The sequence below is a fragment of the Homarus americanus genome, unplaced genomic scaffold (genome assembly GCF_018991925.1).
Source record: "Homarus americanus isolate GMGI-L3 unplaced genomic scaffold, GMGI_Hamer_2.0 scaffold50564, whole genome shotgun sequence".
Classification (NCBI taxonomy): Eukaryota; Metazoa; Arthropoda; class Malacostraca; order Decapoda; family Nephropidae; genus Homarus; species Homarus americanus.
The window spans coordinates 1,250,189-1,275,801 of record NW_024715014.1 but is presented as its reverse complement, the minus strand read 5'-3'; the positions used below and the strand labels follow the sequence as shown (position 1 = coordinate 1,275,801).

The window sequence follows — 25,613 nt, the reverse complement described above, 5'->3', positions numbered from 1 at the left end:
TGAGACACATTACGGAGATCCTGATTTTAAGTAGTTAACCTCTGAAACGAAAATCGGATAACTGAACTGATATTTAGTAGTTAGCCTTTAAAATGAAAATGAATAATTTCACTGAATTTAAGGAATGACCCTTTAAAACGAAAGTTGGATAACTGAACTGGTTTAAGGTATTTATCTCCTAAAATAAAACCAACTCATAATCAATGCCAAGCCGAGTTAAGATATTAATTGTTTTAAGTATAGCTACCTTAAACTCTTGAATTGGATCACTAAGTCATTTAAGGCACAAAAATAATTTGGATTGATATATCAGTGACATTAAAACAACTTTTAAAACTTTTGGTTCACTTAAAGATTAGACATCCCAGCTTAGGTTAAGTTAGCATTAAGTTAGGATATGTTAGATTAGTTATTTTAGGCATTCCAAAATTAACTATCAATTCAAAACCTATTTTATAATTTCAGACCAGTACTACTGCGGTATTTTTTTTAATGTGGCCTCCAGCCTCCCCTAATAACCACACCTTCGCCTACTACTACTTATTATAATAATAATAATCAATAATAATAATAATAATAATAATAATAATAAGACAGAGACTTGAGGCTCACCTGGGAGGGTTGTGGGAGTTCAGGTCCACCCAAGAAGTCCTGGCTGCCCTTAGTGTCTGCAAAACAAATACAGTAAATAACAATAACATTAATAATAACAACAACAACAGTGCCAGTAACTTCAACAATAACAGTGTTAATAATAACAATATGTGTCAATAACAACAACTACAACATAAACAACTGCCAATAACAACAGTATCAACAAGTGTCAATGACAACAACTACAAAAAAAAAAGCAAACAACTGAGACTATAACAATACCTCCTACTACAGCCCAGAAATTATGAACAAAAATTATAATTCATAAACACTAAAAAAAATCATCTTTTATCCTTAACTCAATAACTCAAATTATGGTCCAAGATACGCCACACAGAAAGTTGACTATAATTCAGCGACCATTTGAAACAGATTGACATAAGAGTGATATTGATATTTAAATAGACATATTCTAGTGTGATATCAACCTTTTGAGTTAGGATTGATTGATATGGAGAGAGAGAGAGAGAGAGAGAGAGAGAGAGAGAGAGAGAGAGAGAGAGAGAGAGAGAGAGAGAGAGAGAGAGAGAGAGAGAGATGCAAATAGACAGAGAGAACAGAGAGAATACAGACATACAGATAGACAGACAAAGAGAAAGAGACATAAAGACAGACAGACAGGCAGATATACCTACGTCTGTTCATTTCGCAGACACGGGTACACTCTTCATAGTTATTAAACCTGTTTCTGTCCCCGACAACCACTGTATTGGAAAGGTAGACACATCTGCCGGCTACTGTCATAATACCAACTAGTGATGAACGCACGACACGGCCCAATCTCCTTGTCCATCATACACACCTCTGTAGGGCGGCAGGGAGGGGAGATTATTGTGGGGTGGAGATAGGGGTGGGGAGAAGAGAGGGACTAGTAACTGGTGAGGAAAGTGGGGGTAGGGAAAGATGTGGGAGAAGAGAGGACTAGTTACTGGTGAGAAAGAGGGGAAAGAGGTGGGAGAAGAGAGGGACTAGTTACTGGGGAGGAAAGAGGGATAGGAAAGATGGGGAGAAGAGAGGGACTAGTTACTGGGGAGGAAAGAGGGGTAGGGAAAAGAGGGAGAAGAGAGGACTAGTTACTGGGCAGAAAGAGGGGTAGGTGGGAGAAGAGAGGGACGGTAGGAGAGGAAAGAGGGGGTAGGAAAGAGGGGGGAGAAGAGAGGGACTAGTTACTGGTGAGGAAAGAGGTGGTAGGAAAAGGGTGGTGGAGAAGAGAGGGACTAGTTACTGGTGAGGAAAGAGGTAGGGAAAGGGGGTGGTGGAGAAGAGGGACTAGTTACTGAGGAAAGAGGGGTAGGGAAAGAGGGGAGAAGAGAGGGACTAGTTACTGGGAAGGAAAGAGGGGTAGGGAAAGAGGTGGGAGAAGAAGACTAGTTACTGGGAAGGAAAGAGGGGTAGATGGGGAGAAGAGAGGACTAATGGGGAGGAAAGAGGGGGTAGGAAAGAGGTGGGAGAAGAGAAGGGACTAGTTACTGGTGAGAAAGAGGGATAGGAAAGATGTGGGGAGAAGAGAGGGACTAGTTACTGGGAGGAAAAAAGGGGGTAGGAAAGAGGTGGGAGAAGAGAGGACTAGTTACTGGGGCAGAAAGAGGGGGTAGGAAAGAGGGAGAAGAGAGGACTAGTTACTGGGAGGAAAGAGGGGTAGGAAAGAGGTGGGAGAAGAGAGGGACTAGTTACTGGTGAGGAAAGAGGTGGTAGGAAAGGGGTGGTGGAGAAGAGAGGGACTAGTTACTGGTGAGAAAGAGGGGAGGAAAGGGTGGAGAAGAGAGGGACTAGTTACTGGTGAGGAAAGAGGGGGTAGGAAGAGGAAGAGAGGGACTAGTTACTGGTGAGGAAAGAGGTAGGAAAGAGGTGGGGAGAAGAGAGGACTAGTTACTGGGGAGGAAAGAGGGGGTAGGGAAAGAGGTGGGGAGAAGAGAGGGACTAGTTACTGGGAAGGAAGAGGGGGTAGGAAAGAGGGGAAGAAAGGGACTACCAAGGAAGAGGGGTAGGAAAGAGGTGGAAGAAGAGAGGGACTAGTTACTGTGAGGAAAGAGGGGTAGGAAAGGTGGTGGAGAAGAGAGGGACAGTTACTGGGAAGGAAAGAAGGTGGAAAGAGGTGGGAAGAGAGGACTAGTTACAGAGGAAAGAGGGGTAGGAAAGGGGTGGAGAAGAGAGGACTAGTTACTGGTGAGGAAAGAGGGGTAGGGAAAGAGGTGGGAGAAGAGAGGGACTAGTTACTGGTGAGGAAAGAGGTAGGAAAGGGTGGTGGAGAAGAGGACTAGTTACTGTGAGGAAAGAGGGGGTAGGAAAGGGGTGGTGAGAAGAGAGACTATTACTGGGGAGGAAAGAGGGGTAGGAAAGAGGTGGGAGAAGAGAGGACTAGTTACTGGTGAGGAAAGAGGGTAGGGAAAGATGGGGAGAAGAGAGGACTAGTTATCAGAGGAAAGAGGGGTAGGAAAGAGGTGGGGAGAAGAGAGGACTAGTTACTGGTGAGGAAAGAGGGGTAGGAAAAGAGGTGGGGAGAAGAGAGGGACTAGTTACTGGTGAGGAAAGAGGGGTAGGGAAAGAGGTGGGGAGAAGAGAGGGACTAGTTACTGGGGGAGAAAGAGGGGTAGGGAAAGAGGTGGGGAGAAGAGAGGGACTAGTTACTGGGGAGGAAAGAGGGGGTAGGAGAGGTGGGGAGAAGAGAGGGACTAGTAACTGGTGAGGAAAGTGGGGGTAGGAAAGATGTGGGGAGAAGAGAGGGACTAGTTACTGGTGAGGAAAGAGGGGGTAGGAAAGAGGTGGGAGAAGAGAGGGACTAGTTACTGGGGAGGAAAGAGGGGATAGGAAAGATGTGGGGAGAAGAGAGGGACTAGTTACTGGGGAGGAAAGAGGGGGTAGGAAAGAGGTGGGAGAAGAGAGGGACTAGTTACTGGGGAGGAAAGAAGAGAAGATTATTGTGGGAAGGGCAGAAGGATGAGGAGGAGGTGTGGAAGAAGAGAGTGAGTGGGAAGGGGAGAGGGAGGGGCTGGTGTGGTCATTGCGGGGAGGAGTGAGAGGTGGGCAGGGGTGGTTAATGTGGGGAGAAGTGAGGAGTGAGAAGAGGAGAGGCAGTGAACACTGGGGCAAGCAAATGGGGAGGTTATTGTAACCAGGAAGGTAACCTAACCTAACCTAACCTAACCTAACCTAACCTAACCTAACCAGGAAGGTAACCTAACCTAACTCAATCTAATATAACCTGACCTCAATTAGGACATAGGTGAAGGAAGATTGTCTTTAGAAATAAGTTTTGGGACATTTTGGTCAATAGGTATAAATTCAGGAAGTTTTTAGGTCAATATAAATCAATTTTAGGAGTTTTTGGTCAGAGTGAATAAATTTTAGGATTTAAGTGTCCTAATAGATTAATTAAAGTAGATATTACATTGCAATACATCATTAATATACTATCTCCACTACTTTTTTCACTACGAGGACGCTGCCACTTCTAATACTTTGACTAACACCAGGAGATTTTAGTCGGCAGAAAGGGGACCCCGTACACAAGGGGTTAGTTCACCATCTTCACTAAAACGTTTTCATCAGTTAATTCTTCAAACATTTCTTGTCTTAACTCTAAAACGTTTCGATCTAAATGACTAAAGATAATTAATCACAAAATATTTATAATTAACCAATAGAAACCTAGCTAAAGTAATCTAATATTTAAACCAGTAACAAAAGCTAAAACTATAATTAATTTAGGTTTAATAAAAAAAAAACTACAAATTGTTACTAAAATTAATTAGATTTAGCAATTATATGGACTATTGATAATATATTTAATTGGTTTTAATTTGATACGTATCTGAAAATAGTAAAAGTAAATTAGGTAGTAAAAAAAATTATACTAAAAAAAATAGATGGAAACTTTTTTTTGTAATACCTTTGTTTACAAATCTCTCTTGTATATTATTAAAAATCTTTAAGATTCAATTTTTTAAAATATGAATTATAACCTGATAATCAAACAGTTTGTGAGATAATTAGTATAATTAGACTAAAGTGAACTGCAAAAAATATATATGAAAAAAAATTAATTGGTAACTCAGGAAAAAACGATTGATATTTCACCCTGTCAAGAAATTATTATTATTATTATTATTATTATTATTATTATTATTATTATTATTATTACCATCGTATATTTAAGGAAAGAATTCACATTATTTTTGTTGTTTCTTCTGTAAAGTTACGTTCAAGACTCGCTAGACACTTTTTGGGGCAATATTTATCTAGGATGTAACTGACATATGTTAATGACTTTTGGCTGAAGAACGATGGTGGTTATACCAGAATATACTCAGTAACACAAAGAAAATATCAGAATATATTGGTATTAAATTCGTGAATATTGACCAGAGTGTTCAGGGGATTTTGTCCGTAACTTTAGCTTAATATTTTATTTAAAAGTTGAAAGAAAAAGTATTTGTCCATATTGTTTTCTTCAGGTGTAGTGGATTTTATTTATTTACTTGTAAGGTGTTACTGTCATGCTTTTGTTTATACGGAGAAAATGCTTTTGTTTTAAAGGAGAAAAATGCTATTGTTTCACATAAACTAATTCTACATTAATTTATCTAAATCCAGACGTTATCCAAGGCTATTATTTGCACCATAAACAAAAGGAAACTATAATTTATAGCTTTAGTCATTATAAGCTATTGTGGTTTCTTTATATTTCTCAAAATTTATTTAATCATTATTCCTCTGCCTTTTACCTCTTCTTTATTGTAATTCGTTTATTCCTATTTCACTCTTTTCTACCATTATCCTACATTAGTTTTTACTTTTTTAATAACTATGCAATTATGTATGCGTTAATTACTACACTTTTAATAACTATGTATGCATTAATTATCACTCTACACTAATTATATCTGCGTTTGTTATCATTACCCCATTTTGCATTATACTTAGACAACTTTTCAGATTGTCAAGACTAAGGCAGATGACTGACACAATTGACAATATTCGAAACAATAACACGAAACTTAAAATCAATAACTACAGTAGACAAAATTCATAATCGTTAAATAAATGAATCTCTCTTGTGGCAATTCCTGACAACAAGTGAGTCAACAGGGGGGAAATATTAATAGAAATTGAAATAAAAAAATTGTGTGGCATTTATTGAAACTATATTGTGGTAGTGATGAAAGTCGACTCTAATGCCACGAATACTGGCACGTTGATGGATCTTGATTTGGTGCCATAATTTATAACTCAATGTATCTGTTATGAAAATCTGTCGGTGTATAATGCAAAGAAGAGTTTTTTTTCTTTTTTCTTTTACTATCACTCTTTTTACTCTAATGCTTTAACTATTACTCTGTATTCCTAATCGAAGGATCCTCAGGTCCTCGCCCACTGAGTCAGAGACCAATCATATCGCTTGACATTCGACACACCTCTGTGCTCCACCAATCAGATTCCTCAATTGATACGATATCGTCGTTTACATCGGAATGGGAGGGACATTGTTAGAGTGGGCTGAACAATTTCAAAGTAGGAGGGGCATTTTCAAAAAGGGAGGGGCTATGCCGGAGTAGGTGGAGCAGTTTTATAGTGGGGTGGAGCAATGTCGGAGTGGGAGGAGCCATGTAGGAGTGGGAGAAGCCATGCCGGAGTGGGAGGAGCCATGTCGGAGTGGGAGGAGCCATGTCGGAATGGGAGGAGCCATGTCGGAGTGGGAGGAACCATTTCAGAGTGGGAGGAACCATGCCAGGGTGGGAGAAACCAAGTCAGAGTAGGCAGGGCCATTTCGAAGTGGGGAGGAGCTACATCAGAATGGGAGGAGCCATTTAGAAGTAGGAGTAACAAGGTCAAAATGGGACGGAGGAATATCAAATTGTATGTCGAAGTGGGCATAAGAAGGTCGGGGCGGACATACAAAGGTCATTCTGGGAACAACAAGGTCGAGGCGGGCGTAAAGAAAGGTCAGAGTGGGCACAACAAGGTCGGGGCGGGCGTAAATAAAGGTCAGATTGGGTGTAAAAAAGGTCAGATTGGGTGTAAAAAAGGTCAGAGTGGGCGAGGCAAGAGGATCCCCCCTACCCACACGAACGTTCTTCATAGACTACTTCCCTTTTGGGTGTGTGTTTTGTTTGCCTCTCCTCTGGCCAAGATGACACCAAAACTCGAACTGCATCTTATCATGTATGCTTATGTTGAGTTGACGAAAGGCCGTGCAATCCACTGAGAGGATGAGAGAGGTGTTAGAGAGATGGTGTTAGATGGTGCTGAATGGTGTTAGATGATGCTGAATGGTGTTAGATGGTGCTGAGTGGTGTTAGATGGTGTTGATTGGGGTTAGAATGTATTAGATGGTGTTAAATTGGTTTTAGATGGTGTTAGATGATGCTGAATGGTGTTAGATGGTGTTCATTGGTGAAAGAAGGTGTTAGATGGTGTTAGATGATCTCGATTGGTGCTTAAAGGTGTTAGATGGTGTTAGATGATTTTATTGGTACTAGAAGGTGCTAAATAGTGTTAAATGGTGTTAAATGGTGTTGGATGGTGTTAGATGGTGTTAAATGGTGTTAGATTGTGCTAGATGGTGCTAGGTGGTATTAGAAGTTAGATTAAGTTTTATGTAGAGAGGGTGATACAAGTATTAGATGGTGTTAATGAGTGTTAGACAGTTAGATAAACTGTTAGAAAGTTACGTAAAGTGTTAGAAATTTATAAAATGTGTAAGAATGTTAGTGTTAGAAAGTTAGAAAAAGTGTTAGAAAGTTAGAGAAAGTGTTAGAAAGTTAGAGAAGGTGTTAGAAAGTTAAGAAAGTGTTAGAAATGTATAAAATGTGTTAGAAAGTTAGAGAATGTTTTTAAAAGTTTGAGAAATTGTAAGAAAATTAGAGAAAATATTAGACAATTAGAGAAAGTATTCGAAAGCTAAAAAGTATTTGAACAAAATTAAGTACACTACTATTAAATTAATTACTCTACATCTTCTCTTTATAAGTGTCTATAAGTTACTACTAAAAGTTAAAAGTACAATTAAAGTTAAGTACTAGTTGGTCTCCTTACTTATTACTACAACAACTACAATGGTACAACCCCTGACTTATATTTCCACTTATAAACGTCGATATATTTTACTTATATCTAACTTATACTAAAGACTTCAATGATATTTACAAAGATTTCAGAATTAGATAGAAATAAATACAAGAAGAATGTGATGGGAATTAATGTTAATAAATTCTCTCCATTAACCCCGACGTATTGTGATGTTTTTACAGATAATTTAATCAGTTATAAATGCTAAGATATATTTGGAGAATTCTATTTTGTTTTTCACTTTCGTGGATATAGAACAAAAAATAGAATATTATTAAGGAAAACAGTAAAGATAATGATCACAATAATAATAATAATAATAATAATATGTAAAAATAATATTAACAATAATAATATATTTACAATAATAATAATAATAATAAATAATAATAAATAATAAATAATAATAATAATAATAATAATAATAATAATAATAATAATAATAATAATAATAATAATAATATTAACAATAATAATATATTTACAATAATAATAATAATAATAATAAATAATAATAAGTAATAATAATAATAATAATAATAATAATAATAATAATAATAATAATAATAATAATAATAATCAACAACAGGAACTTAACTGCTAATTTAATCAAAACATTAACTAAAACACCTTTCCATCACACACACCTCGACCTACCCACTATCCCCTAACTATCCCTACCCTAACTATCCTTAAAAATCCCTATTCCTGTATCCTCTACCCACAATCCCTCCTAACACACTCTACCTCCAACAACAGCATCTGAATTTTCTCCTATCCTTTACATTCCTATCCCAACACTGTAATTCTGTACCTTATCGTCTATTCTTAACTGTATTCTCTATCCACTTTCTCCCTACACTGTAACTCGTATCATGTATTCTGTAACAGCACTTTAATATATATCCTCTCATTCTGACATTGTTGAATACTATTCCTCTCTCTATCCTCCTCTATCCTTTCCCTATTATCTCTTTTTTTCTCTCCCTATCCTCTATCCTTTCTCTCTATCCTCGTCCTTCCTGTCTCTATCCTCTCTCTATCCTATCCCTTCCTCCCTTCTCTATCCTTCTTATCCTCTCTTTATCCTTCCTATCCTCTCCCTATCCTCTCACTAACCTTTAGCATCCTCAGGAGAAATAGTACAGTTTGGTCTTTCAGCCATACACAGCTTCTTCTCGATGGTAGACACTGAGCACATGTCTTTGTTGGTGGAGGGGATGAGAAACGAGCGAGCCCTCATGGTAAACCCTTGGCCACAGGAAGCAGAGCAGGGGGAGAAGTCGGTCCATTGTGTGACGGCGCATTCAGGGGGTATCTGCAGGGGTAAAAAGGGGGAGATATAAGGGGTTGACTTGAAAGGGTTAGTTGAGAAGAAATAGTTGAAATGAGGAGAGTGAAATGGGTGAAGAAGGGAAAGAGATTGATGAGGAAGGAAATGAAATAGAGAAGTGGAGGAAAAAGGTTAATGAAAGGAGATGAAATGAAAAGGGTAGCTAAAGGAGAGGGTTAAATAAAGGTGTGGGATGAAGGTAAAAAGGGGAGAGAGGGGGAATAAAGATGCAGAGAAGGATTAGGTTAATGAAGTAAAAGGAGAGAGATGATGAGAGGGGAAATAGAGGGAGAAAAGATATTTGATGAAAGGGGTAATAAAGGAGAGGAGAGAAACGGGGGGTTGAGACGAAGAGGGGGAGAGGGGAAAGAGGGTGAAAAGGGAGGACATGAAGAGAGGGAGTAAAGAAGAGAGTTAATAGAGCGATGAGACGAAGAAATATAGCAAGAAAAGGGTTTGATGAGAGAGGAATAGAGAGATAGACAAGAGATACAGACAGACAGACACACACACACAAACACACACACACACACACACACACACACACACACAACAACACGTTTTTATTTATTTTTTTCTTATTATTTCTTATTTCTTTACTTTCTCTATTCTCTAAATCTTTTTTCTTTATTTATTTCATTCTCTGTATACTCGTGAGATAGTGAGAGGCTAGGAGGTGGGGGGAGACTAGAGGGGAGAGGGAGGTAAGGAGGCTAAGGAACAACACAACACAACACAACACAACACAACACAACACAACACACCACACCACACCACACCACACCACACCACACCACACCACACCACACCACACACAACACAACACAACACAACACAACACAACACAACACAACAATACTTACATTCTCTGGCTGACCAACACACTCCATTATATCAGCAACACACATCTCCTTATCAACCAGCGCTTTATCACACTTCTTCCGTCCCATACGGTGCAGGAAGCGCCTGTTCCTCATCCGGTGTCCCTTCCCACACGTCTCTGAGCAAGGTGTCCACTGAGACCAATCTGAAGTGGCGCAGATACGGTCGAAGTTGGGAACCTGTGAGTGTTGAGGGGAAAAAAGAGCGTTATTTGTTGTGTTTAAATATCGATCTGTCTATATATTCTAGCAATCTATCTATGTAACTATCTATCTATCTCTCACCTGTAGCTGTAGTCTGTCATCGGAGAAGGCAAAGGCACCACCTCCCTCACAGTAGATTTGAGCAGCAGCACACATCTCCTTCTCCTCCAACTGCCTCTTGCAACCTCCCATATCCGCCTTGAGGGGCATCAGGTAGCTCCTAGTGCGCATGCGTAGTCCCTTTCCACACGAGACGGAACAGGGGGTGAACTCTGACCAGCCACCAACTTGACAATCAGCTGTGGGGGGTGATTGGAGTGGGTTAGTAGGGGTGATGAGAGAATGGGAGAGGGGTGATGGTGGGAAGGGGTGATGAGAGGGCGGTATGGTGATTGTGGGGTGATGGTGGGAGGGTGTTGGAGGCAGGGGTGATGGGAGAGTGGGAGAGTGATTGTGGGGTGATGGTGGGAGGGTGTGTGGGGGGAGGGGTGATGGGGGAGTGGGAGGGTGATGAGTTGGTGGATGGGAGGGGTCATGGGAGAGGGGAAATAGACGGATAGTAGCGATAGACAGAAAGGCAGACAAAGATAAAAAAGGAGAGAGAGAGAGAGAGATGGATGGATGGATTTTTGTAAGATTAACTAAGGCTCTCTCTCTCTCTCTCTCTCTCTCTCTCTCTCATATCAGCGTAAGTGAATCTGTCATATTTTCTATCAATATTTTCTCTTCATTAACTCTGAATAAACTCTCAATTAAAGTTATGTTTACAGATAAAACATCAAAGGGATAAATAAAGCTGATTTTTTTTTCCTGTCAGCTTAGTAAACAACGTCACATATCACTACATCAATAATGAATGAAAATCCAATTTACTACAATGTTTACCAACAAGAAAGCGTCAACAAATGATCAAATACCCATTCACAATTCTCATTGCACCACCTCCTACGATTCTACTGAAATGACGCCAGCTTCGGCTTCCTAAATCTCTGTTTATGTCGACAATAATGTGTTCTCGTGTTCCAGATTAAACCCAGCTCAACCTTCTCTTGTTCTGTGTACACTTGGGGAATTAGTCTCTAAGCCTTACACAAACATACGAACAATGAATATTATAGTTCGTGAGTATTAAGCCAAAGCCTCGTTCAAGAGTCTGATGACGGGGTCTTTGTCTTAGTATTTTCTGTCGTCTGGGTGTTGTATATATTAAAAGCTTGTTCATCTTTATTTTTATTTGTGGGATATATAATTCCTGTAAATTATATAGAATTTTATATTACAAGCTTCCAGATAGACAGAGGCAAACAGATTGACCGACAGAGTGAAAGAGAAAAGCAGACAGAATGAAAGAGAGAGGCAGACAAAGAGATAGACAAACAGGTCAAATAAGAGGCAGACAGAGTGAAATAGAGACAGACAGACAGACAGGCAGACAGTGAAAACCGAAAGAGATACCGACAGAGGCTAAATATTTACATTAACTAAAGCCTCGACCACACATTCAAACAACTTCACATTTTATTACAAAACTAACAACACTTAAATGTTTGTCAGTAATAAAAACAAATGAACACTAAAAATACACATTTATATCACCCCCCCCCCCCAAAAAAAATATTCATCGAGTTTATTCGCCCCAAACTTTTGTTAATCATTTTAAAATACTTATGGATAAAATTCACTCTACCTTATTACCAGTACCAACTTTCACACTTAAAACATAAAAATATACTTAACGCCCATTAAGTGTTAAGAAATATTGGAAAGTGGATTTGGTAACACTGTCTATTCCCCCATGTACAGTAAAGTGTATACAGTAACACCGATATAATTGTTTGTAAGTGTATATAAGTTAGTAATTTACTTTACACCCTAATTCACTTTTTGTCGTAGTGTGGCTCAAAATACTGATCATATTAAATTCCTGTTTCTAATTCATTAAGGACAAATGCTAATATAGTGTACTATTACTATTATATAGCTCATACTTAGTCTTCTTTATAACTCAATAGGTACAGGTCGTGGTATGAATATCAACACACTGATCACACTAATTTAGCTCTGAAGATATTCTAGTATGACCTTCAGTGTGTCTAACTCCCACACTAGTTCCAGCTAAACTCCGTCAACAAGGCGAACACAGAGTTTAAATTTATATTCTCACAAATCTCTCAACATTTCACTTTCCTTCAAGCAATATTCTGCAGCATAAACAACGTAAGAAAAAAATAACTCGACGTTTAACAATTAATCCACAAGAGATTAATAATTTCAATATTGAGTAAAGAAAACTAAAGAAAAAACAACAATAAAAAACATTCAAAATATCAGATTAGTCCAAAGATAATTCAGTCACCCCCGAAATACTGGTGTTTACTCGGCTCCGTTTTTTGTTATGGTAGCGGAGCATATTTACCAACTTAGAATTCATGTATTATGCTCCGCTCTAAACTAGTTGGGTATATTTAATCTTACTGTTGGTCCGTAATGTATCTATTAACCTGTGTGGACATTTATACACCATGAGTTAATATTATTTACTTGTTTCTTTAACTAAATAAAGTAAGAATTCCCTTAACTGGTTGGTTTAGAGAACTTTAGACTAAGCGACGTTGATAGATTTTCAGATACACAAGTTAATTATTTCCCCTATAACTGACGGTATATTAACGCTTCTTATTGGTACCTTTAACTTATGATACAAAGTTAAATTCTCAAAGGTTCACAAGGCAAATATTCCTTATTAACTCAAGATATAATAGAGCTTTTCCTAACTGATTCCTTTAACTAGAGGATAACAAATGCTTCTAACTGGCTACACATAAACTGGCTCCATTAACTCACAAAGATACATACATTAACATTTTCCCTTATAACTGGAGATAAATTAACCTTTCCGACAGGGACCTTTAACCTATGAGCTTTAACTTTTTTTTTCTCCATAACTGAAGCTAAAATAATAATAAATAAAAACAATACCTCGAGCAGTGATGTTAAAATAAATAATTAATACAGTAGTTGGCACCTCAGGCCGGCAATAAACACACGCGGACTAGAAGGGCGTAACTCACGACTCATACACAACTTTGGAAATAAAAAGTAAAAAAGTGGAACTAAATCTCACGCCACTTACATTCTTCTGCAAGACTCGAACCAACACACGTTTAAGTGGTGAGTGAGTGAGTTACTGGTCAGCCAACAAGCAGGAGAAAAAAGTAATTTGAATTTAAAAGATACTTAAAGACAGACAGACAGATGGATGGATACTTACGTCTGTTAGAATCAATGTCGTCTGAATAGATCAGGTCTGGGTCGTCCAATCCAACAGGACCTGCCGGTGTATGGTAATTAGTACACACCTTATGTACACACACACCTCACGTACACACACACCTTCATGTACACACCCTTATGTACACATCTTATATAAACACCGCCAACCATCCTGTGATGTATTCCTCTAACTATACACAAACAAACATCATATTAAAACACACCTGCACGTATACAAACACAAAACACACACAAACACCAAACAATAATCCCATTAAAACACACCACCAGCTACACAAGCCGTCCCTATTACCCTACTAGGAATTCACCAAACTGCCAGGACTCCCCATCACTCCTACAGGACTTCTAAATTACACACAAGGACTTCTTTATGAATCCCCAAATCACATAGGACTTCCCACTCTCCTCTAGAACTTCCAAAATACCACCTAAGACTCCCGAAAAAATTCATAGGACATCCTGATACTCACGTGTTTCAGAGCAGGCCTTCTCATACACCCTCTGCCTGGTGATGGTGAGCTTGGCCAAGGGCGTCATAGGCATTCCGGTCGGGTCATAGAAGGGTGACTTAGGGTCATTTGGGTAACTATTGGTAATGCGACGAATTTTCTCTCTCGGGATAGAAGGAGCATTGGCAGACTGTAAATAGAGGGATGGAAGATAGATGAATAGATAGCGATAGAGATGGGGTGGTTAGGTAGATGGTGTGGTTAAAATAGATGGAATAGTTTGATAGATAGATGGTTGGTTTGTTAGATGGAGTGTATAGGGAAGGAATGGAAGGGGTTAATTTGATGTGTGTGTGTGTGTAAGGGGTAACGTTGTCTAACTTTCCCTGCTATCCTCTTTCTCTCCTACCTTCTCTCTCTCTCCCTCCATCTGTCCCTCTCTCTAATTATTTCTCTCTAACTCCTTCCATATCTCCTTCCCATTTCCTTTTCATCCTTTTATATTCCTTTCTCCCATTCCCTCCGACCTACCTTCATTTATGTCTCTCCCTCCCTTCCTTCCTTCCTCCTCCCTTGCTTCTTTCTAATCTTTCTTCCCTCCATTCCCTCCATACTTCCGTCCTGCTCTCTCTAAGTTTTCCCCATTCCATCCTTCTTTCCCATCACCCCTCCTTTCTTTCTCAAGCACCCAACTTCCCTCCCTTCCTCCCTCCCTCCTTCCCTCCATCTCTCTCATCCATCATCCCTCCCTCTCACCCATCATCCACCCCACCTTATCTTCCCTCTCATCTTTCCCTCTCCTTCTCTCTCATCCACTCTCGTCACTCATGAAATAAATGTCTCATTGGGGGGAAAGATGATGAGACATTTACAGTTTAATATGTCCCTTAAGGTCCGCGGTGAGACATACTTTACGTGAGATATTGTGTGTGTGTATTAGACATTGTGAGTCATATTGTGGTGAGAAATATTGTAAGTGAGACATATTGAGTGTGAGAGATATTGTGCGTGAGACATAGTGGGACATATTATGATGAGACATTACAATTTGGAATATATTTTTTAAAGTCGGTTTTAAAAGGTTAAGTTACGTTGGAACTTATTGGGACAAATGGGGCCCATCAGTACATAAGGCCCAACAAGACAAGTAGGGGCCCAACAGTATATAGGGCCCATCAGGACAGATATACGCCTAACAAGACAAGGTAAAAAAAAGGCCTATCATGACCACCTAAGCCTCACACACCTCATAAGTGACGCCTGAGTCAGTACCAGCGTCCCAGGGGTACAGGTTGAGAGTCTTCTGGTCAACCCATGAGCAGTTTTTGAGGCATAACTCCAAGTCAGACACGCCCACGATCCAGTCAGGCGATGGTCCTGAAATATATCGGGTGAGAATATATAGAGTGACATGTATTGTATATCGGGGTGACACTAAGAAAATACGGTGAAATATATCGGGTAAGAATATATCAGGTGACAACAAGATAAAATATTGGGGTAAAATATATTGTGCGAAAAATATTATATATACAGTATATGGTTAAAATATGAAAAATATTGGTGAAAACAATAGGTGAAAAATACATATTGGGGGAACTATATTTGCTAAAAATATATATATTGGGTGAGATATACAGTATACCATTAGAAATTATTAGGTTAAAAAAAAGGCTCCTTTGAAAAATATGATATGAAAAATATGTCATCAAATATATTATGTGAAAATATTCAGTGAAAAACAGGTGAAATATATTTAGTGAACAAAATAATGAGAAATGCTGATTTTGATTTGATTAACATCTCTCTCTCTCTTTCTCTCTCTCTCTCACCTAACATGGACACCAGGGACATCAGGTGGTGTCTGTTGTCCACGCGGAACACAGCAAAGGTCTTGCCGTTGACGTTGGGGTACCACAGACCCCGAGCCTTGATGATGGTGCGTATGTGATCACTCTGTAGGGGAGAGGTCAACAATGAGGTCAACAATGAAGTCAACGAGAGGTCAACGAGATGGTAAATGAGAGGTCAACAAGAGGATAGCGAGAGGGTCAACGATAGGGTCACCAGGTGGAAAACAGGAGGACAACAGAAGGTCAACAGGTCAACATACAGTGTCATTTCAAAGTATTAGAGAATGTCAAAGTTCAACGTGAAATCAACTTTAGGTAAAGTGTCATCTAAAGGTATAATTAATTTACCTGCATCTTCCATTCTCCTTCTAACACCCTAATTATTTTTATTACCTGTCTAATTAGTTCCCTTATTACCTGCCTAATTAGTTATCTCATTAAAAGTCTAATTAATTTTTCCATCTATTTAATCAATCTCACCAGGTTCTTTAATTCAATACAACATACATATTTATCTAATTACTTAACCATCTGTCAAATTAATATGTACACCTGTCTAATTAACCCTTGAACTCACCTGGATCTCCTGCATACCCTCCCACATTACTCACCTGTCTAATTAATCGCCTTTCCAATTTATGTACTTTATCAACTATCTAATTAATCACTTCGCCCGTCTAATTAATTACAATTGTAATTAATTATAGCACCTATCTAATTTATAACCAGTCAAATTTTCACCAATCTAATTAATCTGCTTACCTCCATAAGAAATTGCATTCCATTTCTAATTAAGAACTATTCATAATTAATAACTAATCATAATTAAAAACAATTATAATTAATCACTAATTATAATTAATCACTAATTATAATTAATCACCAATTATAATTAATCACCCATCATAATTAATCACCAAATCATAATTAATCACGTCACCTATCTAATTGACCTTACCTGGCTTTTCAGTTCACTCTCCAACATCCTGGTCGACCCCCACTCAGCCACCTGGTGGAGACCATCGGACGCGTAGTCACCATATTTCCACACATGGTAGTCGGCAGAGTGTGAGGCGCCGATGATGTCTGAGAAGTGCGTCAGCCACTCGTTGGTCGGGAAGTCCTTCGGGTGAGTGTGTCGAGACCAGAGACCTTCAAATGTCACCTGTGGAAGGGGTAAAGAAGAGGGGGGTTAAGGGGGGTGTGGTGGTGGTGGGAGAGAAAGGAAAGGAGGGGAGAAAGAGAGAGTTAGTGAGAGTTAGTGGGAAAGAAGGAAAGAAAGGGAAAGTGTAGAGAGAAGGAGAATGAGAGAAATAATGGTGGAGAGAGTAAGAGAGAGAAAGTAAGAAACAGAGAAAGAGAGATTTAGAATAAAAAGATAAAGAGAAAATAATACAATAAGAAAAAAACATCTACTTACTCATTGTAAATAACACACACACACACACACACACACACACACACACACACACACACACACACACACACACACATGAAGGAAATAAGAACAAGAAACAAATTGATAATATGCAAATGACTATCCCTCTCGTATTATCTCGTATTTAATTACAGTATACAGACAAAGTATTTTATTTACCCTATTCTATAAAAAAACAAAATCCCGTCGACTTTTATTTTAACTAACAAAAAAATAAAACCCAATTTAACTACGTATTTGTTTCTGGTTTATTTCTCTTCTTTTGGGGGATTTTATTTATTTTGTGTTTTAATTTACGATTTTCTTAGGTTTAATTATGTTTAAAATTTTCATCTTTTGTTTGTCTGATAATAAAGGAAAAAACTTATATGAGAAAAGGAAGATGAAAACAAGATAATTAACCACTAAAAAAAAGGAAGATAATTAATGAATAGAAAAAAAGAGGATAATAGCTTGACAAGGTAAAATAATAAACGATTTGGAGAATAATTACAGAAGCCAAGAAAAAATGGGAAGAGAGAGAGAAAGAATGAGAAAGAAAAATGGGATAAGCAATTAGTCATAAATCTAGAGGTAAGGAAAAGTGTTAATAATTAATTAGAAAAGAAATATTAATAAATGAAGGAATAACAGAGAAAAAATAAACTGTTAGTTAGACAAATACAAAAAAATAAGTAAATAAAACGGAAAAACACAATAAACAAAGAAAAACTAAAAAATGCTTTGACTTTGTAGATACGAAAAACAATTAACAGAAAACGGAACAATTGTAAATATCAAGAATACAAGAAAACGGAGAAATAGCATAAATAAAAGGGATAACTGAAATAAAATGGAATAATTGGTTAGAAATACAAAGATCAGTTATGAATGGCAGAGGGACAGTCAAGTGTGATAAATGGTGGGCAAGGGGAGTGATGAGAGAGTGAAGGGGAAGAGAAATCCACGATAACGAAGGGAGAGGGACGAAAGAGAGGGATGTGAGAGGGTATGGAGAGAGTGTGAGTGGGATGTTTAGGAAAGGAACAGAGAAATGAGGGAAGAGCGAGAGAGAAATGAGAGGGAAGGGAGAGGTTGTGAGTGGGGTGTGAAAGGAAAGGAAGAGAGGGGTTTGAGAGGGAAAAGAGAGAGGTGTGAGTGGGAAGGGAGAGGAGTGTGAGTGTTCTGAGAGTGAAGAGAGAGGGGAATAAGAAGGAAGAGAGGGGGTGAGGGAAGGAAGAGAGGTCAGAGGGGGAAGGGGGAGGTGAAAGGGAAGAAAAAGAGAGGGATGTGAGTGGAGAGAGAGAGAGAGACAGAGAGAGAGAGAGAGAGAGAGAGAGAGAGAGAGAGAGCGTAAAATTAAACACACAACAGCTTGAAGCACCGGCAAATTAAGGCGATGGAGCACTCACTGAACCGGCAGTTTATGGTACCGGTGGCCGGGTAGGACGAGATAGCCAGTTAGGAAGTGGGAGCCGGATAGACCGATATAGTTAACCGATAAGTTGGCCTAGAGAACAGGTGTACACACACATACTGTACATACATACAATCATACAATCATACATACATACATACATACATACATACATACATACATACCGTCGATGGAGGCAAGTTTAACAATAGTGGCAACTCACACGGTCAATAATGTCAACAAACTAGTGTCTTTGATGATGTAATTATTGGCTAATCGAAACGGCACCGAGTAAACAATGGGAGTTATCATACGTCCGGCAACTTGTGGTCCATCCTACAGTAACACACTCTTATTTTATGTTATCATACGTCCGGCAACTTGTGGTCCACCCTACAGTAACACACTTATTTTATGATGTTATCATACGTCCGGCAACTTGTGGTCCACCCTACAGTAACACACTCTTATTTTATGATGTTATCATACGTCCGGCAACTTGTGGTCCACCCTACAGTAACACACTCTTATTTTATGTTGTTATCATACGTCCGGCAACTTGTGGTCCACCCTACAGTAACACACTCTTATTTTATGTTGTTATCATACGTCCGGCAACTTGTGGTCCACCCTACAGTAACACACATACGTCCGGCAACTTGTGGTCCACCCTACAGTTATTTTATGTTGTTATCATACGTCCGGCAACTTGTGGTCCTCCCTACAGTAACACACTTATTTTATGTTGTTATCATACGTCCGGCAACTTGTGGTCCACCCTACAGTAACACACTCTTATTTTATGTTGTTATCATACGTCCGGCAACTTGTGATCCACCCCAGTAACACACTTATTTTATGTTGTTATCATACGTCCGGCAACTTGTGGTCCACCCTACAGTAACACACTTATTTTATGTTGTTATCATACGTCCGGCAACTTGTGGTCCTCCCTACAGTAACACACTTATTTTATGTTGTTATCATACGTCCGGCAACTTGTGGTCCACCCTACAGTAACACACTCTTATTTTATGTTGTTATCATACGTCCGGCAACTTGTGGTCCACCATACAGTAACACACTTATTTTATGTTGTTATCATACGTCCGGCAACTTGTGGTCCATCCTACAGTAACACACTCTTATTTTATGTTGTTATCATACGTCCGGCAACTTGTGGTCCTCCCTACAGTAACACACTCTTATTTTATGTTGTTATCATACGTCCGGCAACTTGTGGTCCACCCTACAGTCACTCTTATTTTATGTTGTTATCATACGTCTGGCAAGTGTTTCTCTCCTATGTTATCGTACACTCGCTCTAGGTCATTATTGTTCTACCCTGCAATATACTCTCATTTACCTATATTATATTACGATCTCCTTTATGTTCTTCAAATTCATTCTTTCAGCAAATTAATTTCTCTCCTTTCTTAAATGCATATGTTATTATCGCACGTTTGGCAACTAGGTCATCGAAAACTCCCATATGATTAGTTATGTTTTTGTTCAATTTCTCTTATTCTCTTGTCTCTGGTAGCAAGCTGTCTTTATTATTCTACTTTTATCAGGTTATTATACATTTGGCAACTTTGAGCTGTGTAATAATTAAGTAAAATTATCATGCATCAGGCAGCACTACTAATCTTCCCAGCCTCATCATACACTTGGCAACATATATAACACTCATACATCAGACAACATGGGCCTCCAACCTCTTGTACCATCATTGTGATATTATCATACATTTGGCAACATAATCATCAAAGCGTTCATACACTCATTATGTTGTATCATTGTACAATCACGGTGAGAGAGAGAGAGAGAGAGAGAGAGAGAGAGAGAGAGAGAGAGAGAGATCATTTTAACTTTGAAAACACAGGTCCAAAGCTCTTCCGCACAGTTATCGTACGCCTGGCAACACGGCTTCTAGTCTAACTAAGGTACAGTTATCGCGCGCCTGGCAACACGAGTCACTAGGCTGTCGTTCGCTTATACAAAGAGTCGCTTTGTGTCGTCACCAGTGTAAACAGGAGCTCTTGATGCCTCCGCCGTGATACCCTGAATAAATGGTTCACAGAGGAAAGATGCCAGATGACAGTATGCAAATTACACCACAAGGAAAGTGGAATGAGGTTGTGATATGTGTTGGCTTATTGGGTGACCATGTAGTGGGTGTGGGGGGGGGGGTGAGACAGACAAGAGAGAGAAAGTAGTTTGTTGATTGGAAGTCGTGCATTTAACTGACAGTGCATAGTATGGATGTAGGAGTGCATACACACTCTCTCTTTCTCACTCTCTCTCAAGCATTCGCGATTAGACACCAAAATAATCAACAGGTTCTTTTTGCGATCATAAACCGCCAAAAATATTCGCGACCAAGAGCCACGCGAAATCATGCCGAAAAATCCATCACATTTTTTAAATTAACAAATTCTTTCTCTTCCTTTCATTTCCTGGATAAAATAACCTTATAATTGCGGAAATAGTTGTGGTGGAGGTAGTGGTGGTGGTATTAGTGGTGGTGGTGGTATTAGTGGTGGTGGTAGTGGTGGTGGTAGTGGTGGTGGTGGTATTAGTGGTGGTGGTGGTATTAGGTGGTGGTGGTGGTGGTGTGTGATGCTGGTAGTGATCATGATGGTAATAGTGGTGACTGTAATGGTGGTAATGGTGAGTGGGGTGAGTGGTAGTAATGATGGTGGTGATAATGGTGGCGATATTGGTAGTGGTGTTTGGTTTAGTAATAATAATAGTGGTGATGATAGTTGTGGTTGTGCTGGTGTGTGTGAGAGAGAGAGAGAGAGAGAGAGAGAGAGAGAGAGAGAGAGAGAGAGAGAGAGAGAGAGAGAGAGAGAGAGAGAGAGAGAGCCGCTGAGTTGCAAGGTATTGATACGAGAAATTCATGTCCCGTAGTTTGAGCCCAAAACCCGTGTGTTGATCTTTGTAAATAATGACCCAGTTATAACCAGAGGTGAATTGGCTCATACCCAATTAACCTCCCCAACCTCCCCTCCCCTCAACACCATTTATACACCCCCCCCCCTTCCCAAACACCTACCTGACGTGTATAAAACAACATCGATTAATGCCGTATGTATTTTGTTTGTTTTTTCCGTCGTGTTATTCAATATGTTTAGGACAGCCGTAACTCATAAACGCTGAAGTGTATTGACAAACGGCTCTCATTAGCATGTTTATCGGGTCAGTGGCGAGGACATGGGGGTGTTTTGGTGACCCTGTTGACCGAGGTTAAAGGTCAAAGATCATTTGAATGAATAGACATGAGGTAAATAAGGCTCTTATATTTATCAGTTTGTGTGTTTTTTTTTCTTTATATGCAGGTAAGATTTTGTGATTTTTTTCGGCTAACAGTAGAGTCTTGGTGTGAATTAGATGCCATTTTGTCAGGCAGTATATTATAGTAACCTGGAATTAGTGAGTCGTATTATGTTTGTTGTCATAGATGTGATTCGATGTGTAAAATCTAGCCAACAAGACAGTGAGATTATGGAAGCAGAAGCAACAATCTTATCTCTTCTATCTCTGAAGGGAAACTGGTCTTATATTTGGACTGAAAATACCCGATATGCTAAAGGCAACTTGGCAACTCCAGTGGGGCTCTGTTTGCGGTTCACATATTTTCCACTGCTTTAAAGAGATAAGTTGCGGGCTATATTTTTATATTTAAATATTCAAGACTGTAAAGTAGTGTAAATTTGCATTCTAAGTTATATAACGAACTAGATTTAACGGCTTAATAACTCGAAGCTGGAATTCAGAATATTTTTAGGCCAGTCGGCAACTCATGTGATAGTTGCCAGTTAATATTTTTCTTCCAGTATTTAGATAAAGTAGAGATAGTACTGTTATGTTATTATGCCCAGAGTAAGTCAAGTCGGGTCCATAAATATTAGCTATACCTTTGATAACTTAGGTTGTTGTTTTGATAAGGTGACTTGTGTGTTTGTCTATGAGTATGAATATTTATATGTGTTTATGTAAGTGTATATGTTTGTTTGTGTGTGTGTGTGTTTAATTAAAAACATACACCGAACAAAAGTGATATACAGTATACACCACATGCAGTATACACAAAATACACTGATACAGAGGAGTGGGTCAGTTAACAAAAGCCTTCAGTATAAAAATGAGATGAAACATAACAGGAGCTTACAAGTTAATTATGAATCACAGATCATTTTTAAAGTGGATGAGGAAAACCTGGTATTATAAGTGTGTGTGTGTGTGTGTGGGTGTAATAATAATAATAATAATAATAATAATAATTAACGGTTTATTGAAAGAGCTTGGCAGCCAGAAGGCTGTGTGTGTGTGTGTGTGTGTAGGCAGTCTTGCATTGTGTATTCGTGCACTTAAGAGCATTATTCCCACAAGGACACGTGCCTCGACTACAAACAAACAAACATAACAAACACACACACACACACACACACACACACACACATAACAAAGAGACCTTCAACTGAAACTCTAACTATTAAAGTGTTTGTGAATGATAGTGAAGTAAAGTGAGATATAGTGTGTGTGTGTGTGTGTGTGTGTGTCATCGAGTACGAATATGTTGGTATCTGAGCTGTGTTGTTTCCTCTCTCTCTCTCTCTCTCTCTCTCTCTCTCTCTCTACTGGTCAAGGCTCAGAGGACGAGGTTCATGTTTTCGGAATCCGGCTGAAACGTTTCACTTTGGACACCAGATTTTTAGGACACCCACTGAATGCTATTGTGCCAGGTGAGAGAGAGAGAGAGAGAGAGAGAGAGAGAGAGAGAGAGAGAGAGAGAGAGAGAGAGAGAGAGATATTTGACAGTTTGAGAGAAGGTGGAAGACTCTTGAGAGACAAAGAGAGATAGAGTAAAACACACACACACACAGACAGACAGACACACACACACACACACAAACACACACACACAAGGATGATCTACAGCACAAACACCGCATATGAACGGTTATAATATTTATGGAAATTAATGTAATAATCTTTTAAATTGGTCCCATAATGGCTGGTTTGTTGACATATATATCGTGTGTGTGTGTGTGTGTTTTATTTATAATATCTATTTTAACTTTCTGCATACCTGTCTGTCTGTCAATCTGCCACTTATGTGTTCGTTTACCTGTCTGTCAAATTGTTTCCTTCACACACACACACACACACACACACATACACACACACACACACACACACACACACACACATACACACACACACACTGTCTGCATTTCAGTGACATTTCTGTCCATATTACACTCTGGTGCATGACTGTGTGTTGTGTTGCAGCTCTCTCTCTCTCTCTCTCTCTCTCTCTCTCTCTCTCTCACACACACACCTTCTGCTCGTGCTCAGGGAAACATTCCATCTTCGTCTCAGCTTGTTTCAGAGAGTTTGACCTGAGATGACTTCACCTGATCTGACACGACCTGAGCTGACCTGACCTAACGTGACCTGACCTCATAAGATAGATTTTCCGCCTAAATGATATGAGAATATATATTTTTACTTTATATTGAACACAAAAAATAACTGATAAAAATAACCATAGATCATATTCCTAACTGGAGGTATGCGAAGATGATTAACAGGTATGAGGTTATATTTCCACAAATAATGTTAATTAAAAAAAATTCTTACACTGAAAAAATAACATTAACATTATAAATATGACATTGACCTTACAAACAAAATTACAAAAGAATAAGTTATAATTAGAAAGAAAATACGTCATAATTACAGAGTATTAGGTTTTATATCTAGAAGTGTAAGTAATAAGAGTGCAGAGGTCATATTGCAATTATATCTTGCGCTAGTCAGGCCGCACCTCGATTATGCTGTTCAGTTCTGGTGTCCTTATTATAGAATGAATATCAGTTCACTGGAGTCGGTGCAGCGAAGAATGACGAAAATGATTTCGAGACTTAGAAACCTTCCATATCAAGATAGATCAAAGAAACTAAACTTGTATTCCCTAGAAAGACGAAGAGTGTGGGGAGATATGATAGAAGTATTTAAGTGGGTGAAAGGAATCAATAAAGGCGATATAGATAATGTTCTTATAATATCCGAGCAGGATAGGACTCGTAGCAACGGATTTAAGTTAGATAAGTTTAGGTTTAGGAGGGAGATAGGAAGGAACTGGTTCACAAATAGGGTGGTTGACAAGTGGAACAAGCTTAGTAACTTTGTAGTAAGTGCTGGAACGCTGAAAAGTTTTAAAAGGAGGCTGGATAGATTCATGGATGATAGAGAGTGGTAGTAACTCTCGACAGGAGCTTCCAAGCACAGACCAACCGGCCTATTGCAGACTCCTTATGTTCTTATGTTCTTAATTGCAGGTGTGATATTGTTACTAACTAGGTAAGATATATAATCATAGGTTACATAATTAATTAGCCTAAAGTCTAATAATTATTTATCTATATTTTCCAGTCTAATTAATTACATATATTCTCCAAAGTCTAATAATTAATTAACTATATTTATCCAAAGTCTAATTAATTACATAGCTGTTTTCTCTTCCATTTTGACTTACGAGAAATAATCAACTTACGACATTTCTGAGAATCTTGCCCGAGGGACCTCCAAAACAATAGACCGTTTAGTATGCTAATGACCGACCACACTTTAATGACCTGTTTATCTCAATCAATTAGGACGCCATTTTAGTTTTAATGAGCCAAGGTACAAGACTGAAGAGTTTTGGAGTGTAGTCTTGGAGGTTAGGAGTTTGGTGTGGAGTCTTGGAGGTTAGGAGTTTGGTGTGAAGTCTTAGAGGTTAGAAGTTTGGTGTGGAGTCTTGGAGGTTAGGAGTTTGAGGTGGAGTCTTGGAGGTATTTTGGTAGTGTAGTTAATTAATAAGGTTTTTGTTGAGGTGTGAAATTAATTTTTGTAGTAGATTAGTTTTTCTAGCATACATACATACATACATACATACATACATACATACATACATACATACATACATACATACATACATACATACATACATACATACATACATACATACATACATACATACATGCATA

At 38.7% G+C, this 25,613-nt stretch overlaps 1 protein-coding gene across 2 annotated transcripts in view; it reads right to left on the bottom strand.

Moving 5' to 3' along the window:
- Positions 1–1,272: 1,272 nt before the first annotated feature.
- Positions 1,273–25,613, bottom strand: part of LOC121880081 (spondin-1-like) — a 168,985-nt gene continuing 144,644 nt past the window's right edge. Inside the window, exons 6-15 of one of the 2 annotated variants that reach the window (XM_042387133.1) lie at positions 16,695–16,901; positions 15,716–15,839; positions 15,130–15,260; positions 13,905–14,073; positions 13,412–13,471; positions 10,222–10,439; positions 9,919–10,116; positions 8,842–9,040; positions 6,745–6,855; positions 1,273–1,458 (exon numbers count right to left, since the gene is read on the bottom strand). In XM_042387133.1, coding sequence (XP_042243067.1) covers positions 1,331–1,458; positions 6,745–6,855; positions 8,842–9,040; positions 9,919–10,116; positions 10,222–10,439; positions 13,412–13,471; positions 13,905–14,073; positions 15,130–15,260; positions 15,716–15,839; positions 16,695–16,901 — 1,545 coding nt within the window. In that variant the 3' untranslated portion in view covers positions 1,273–1,330. The remainder of the gene's footprint in view (positions 1,459–6,744; positions 6,856–8,841; positions 9,041–9,918; positions 10,117–10,221; positions 10,440–13,411; positions 13,472–13,904; positions 14,074–15,129; positions 15,261–15,715; positions 15,840–16,694; positions 16,902–25,613) is intronic. The other variant, XM_042387141.1, reaches the window with a different exon arrangement.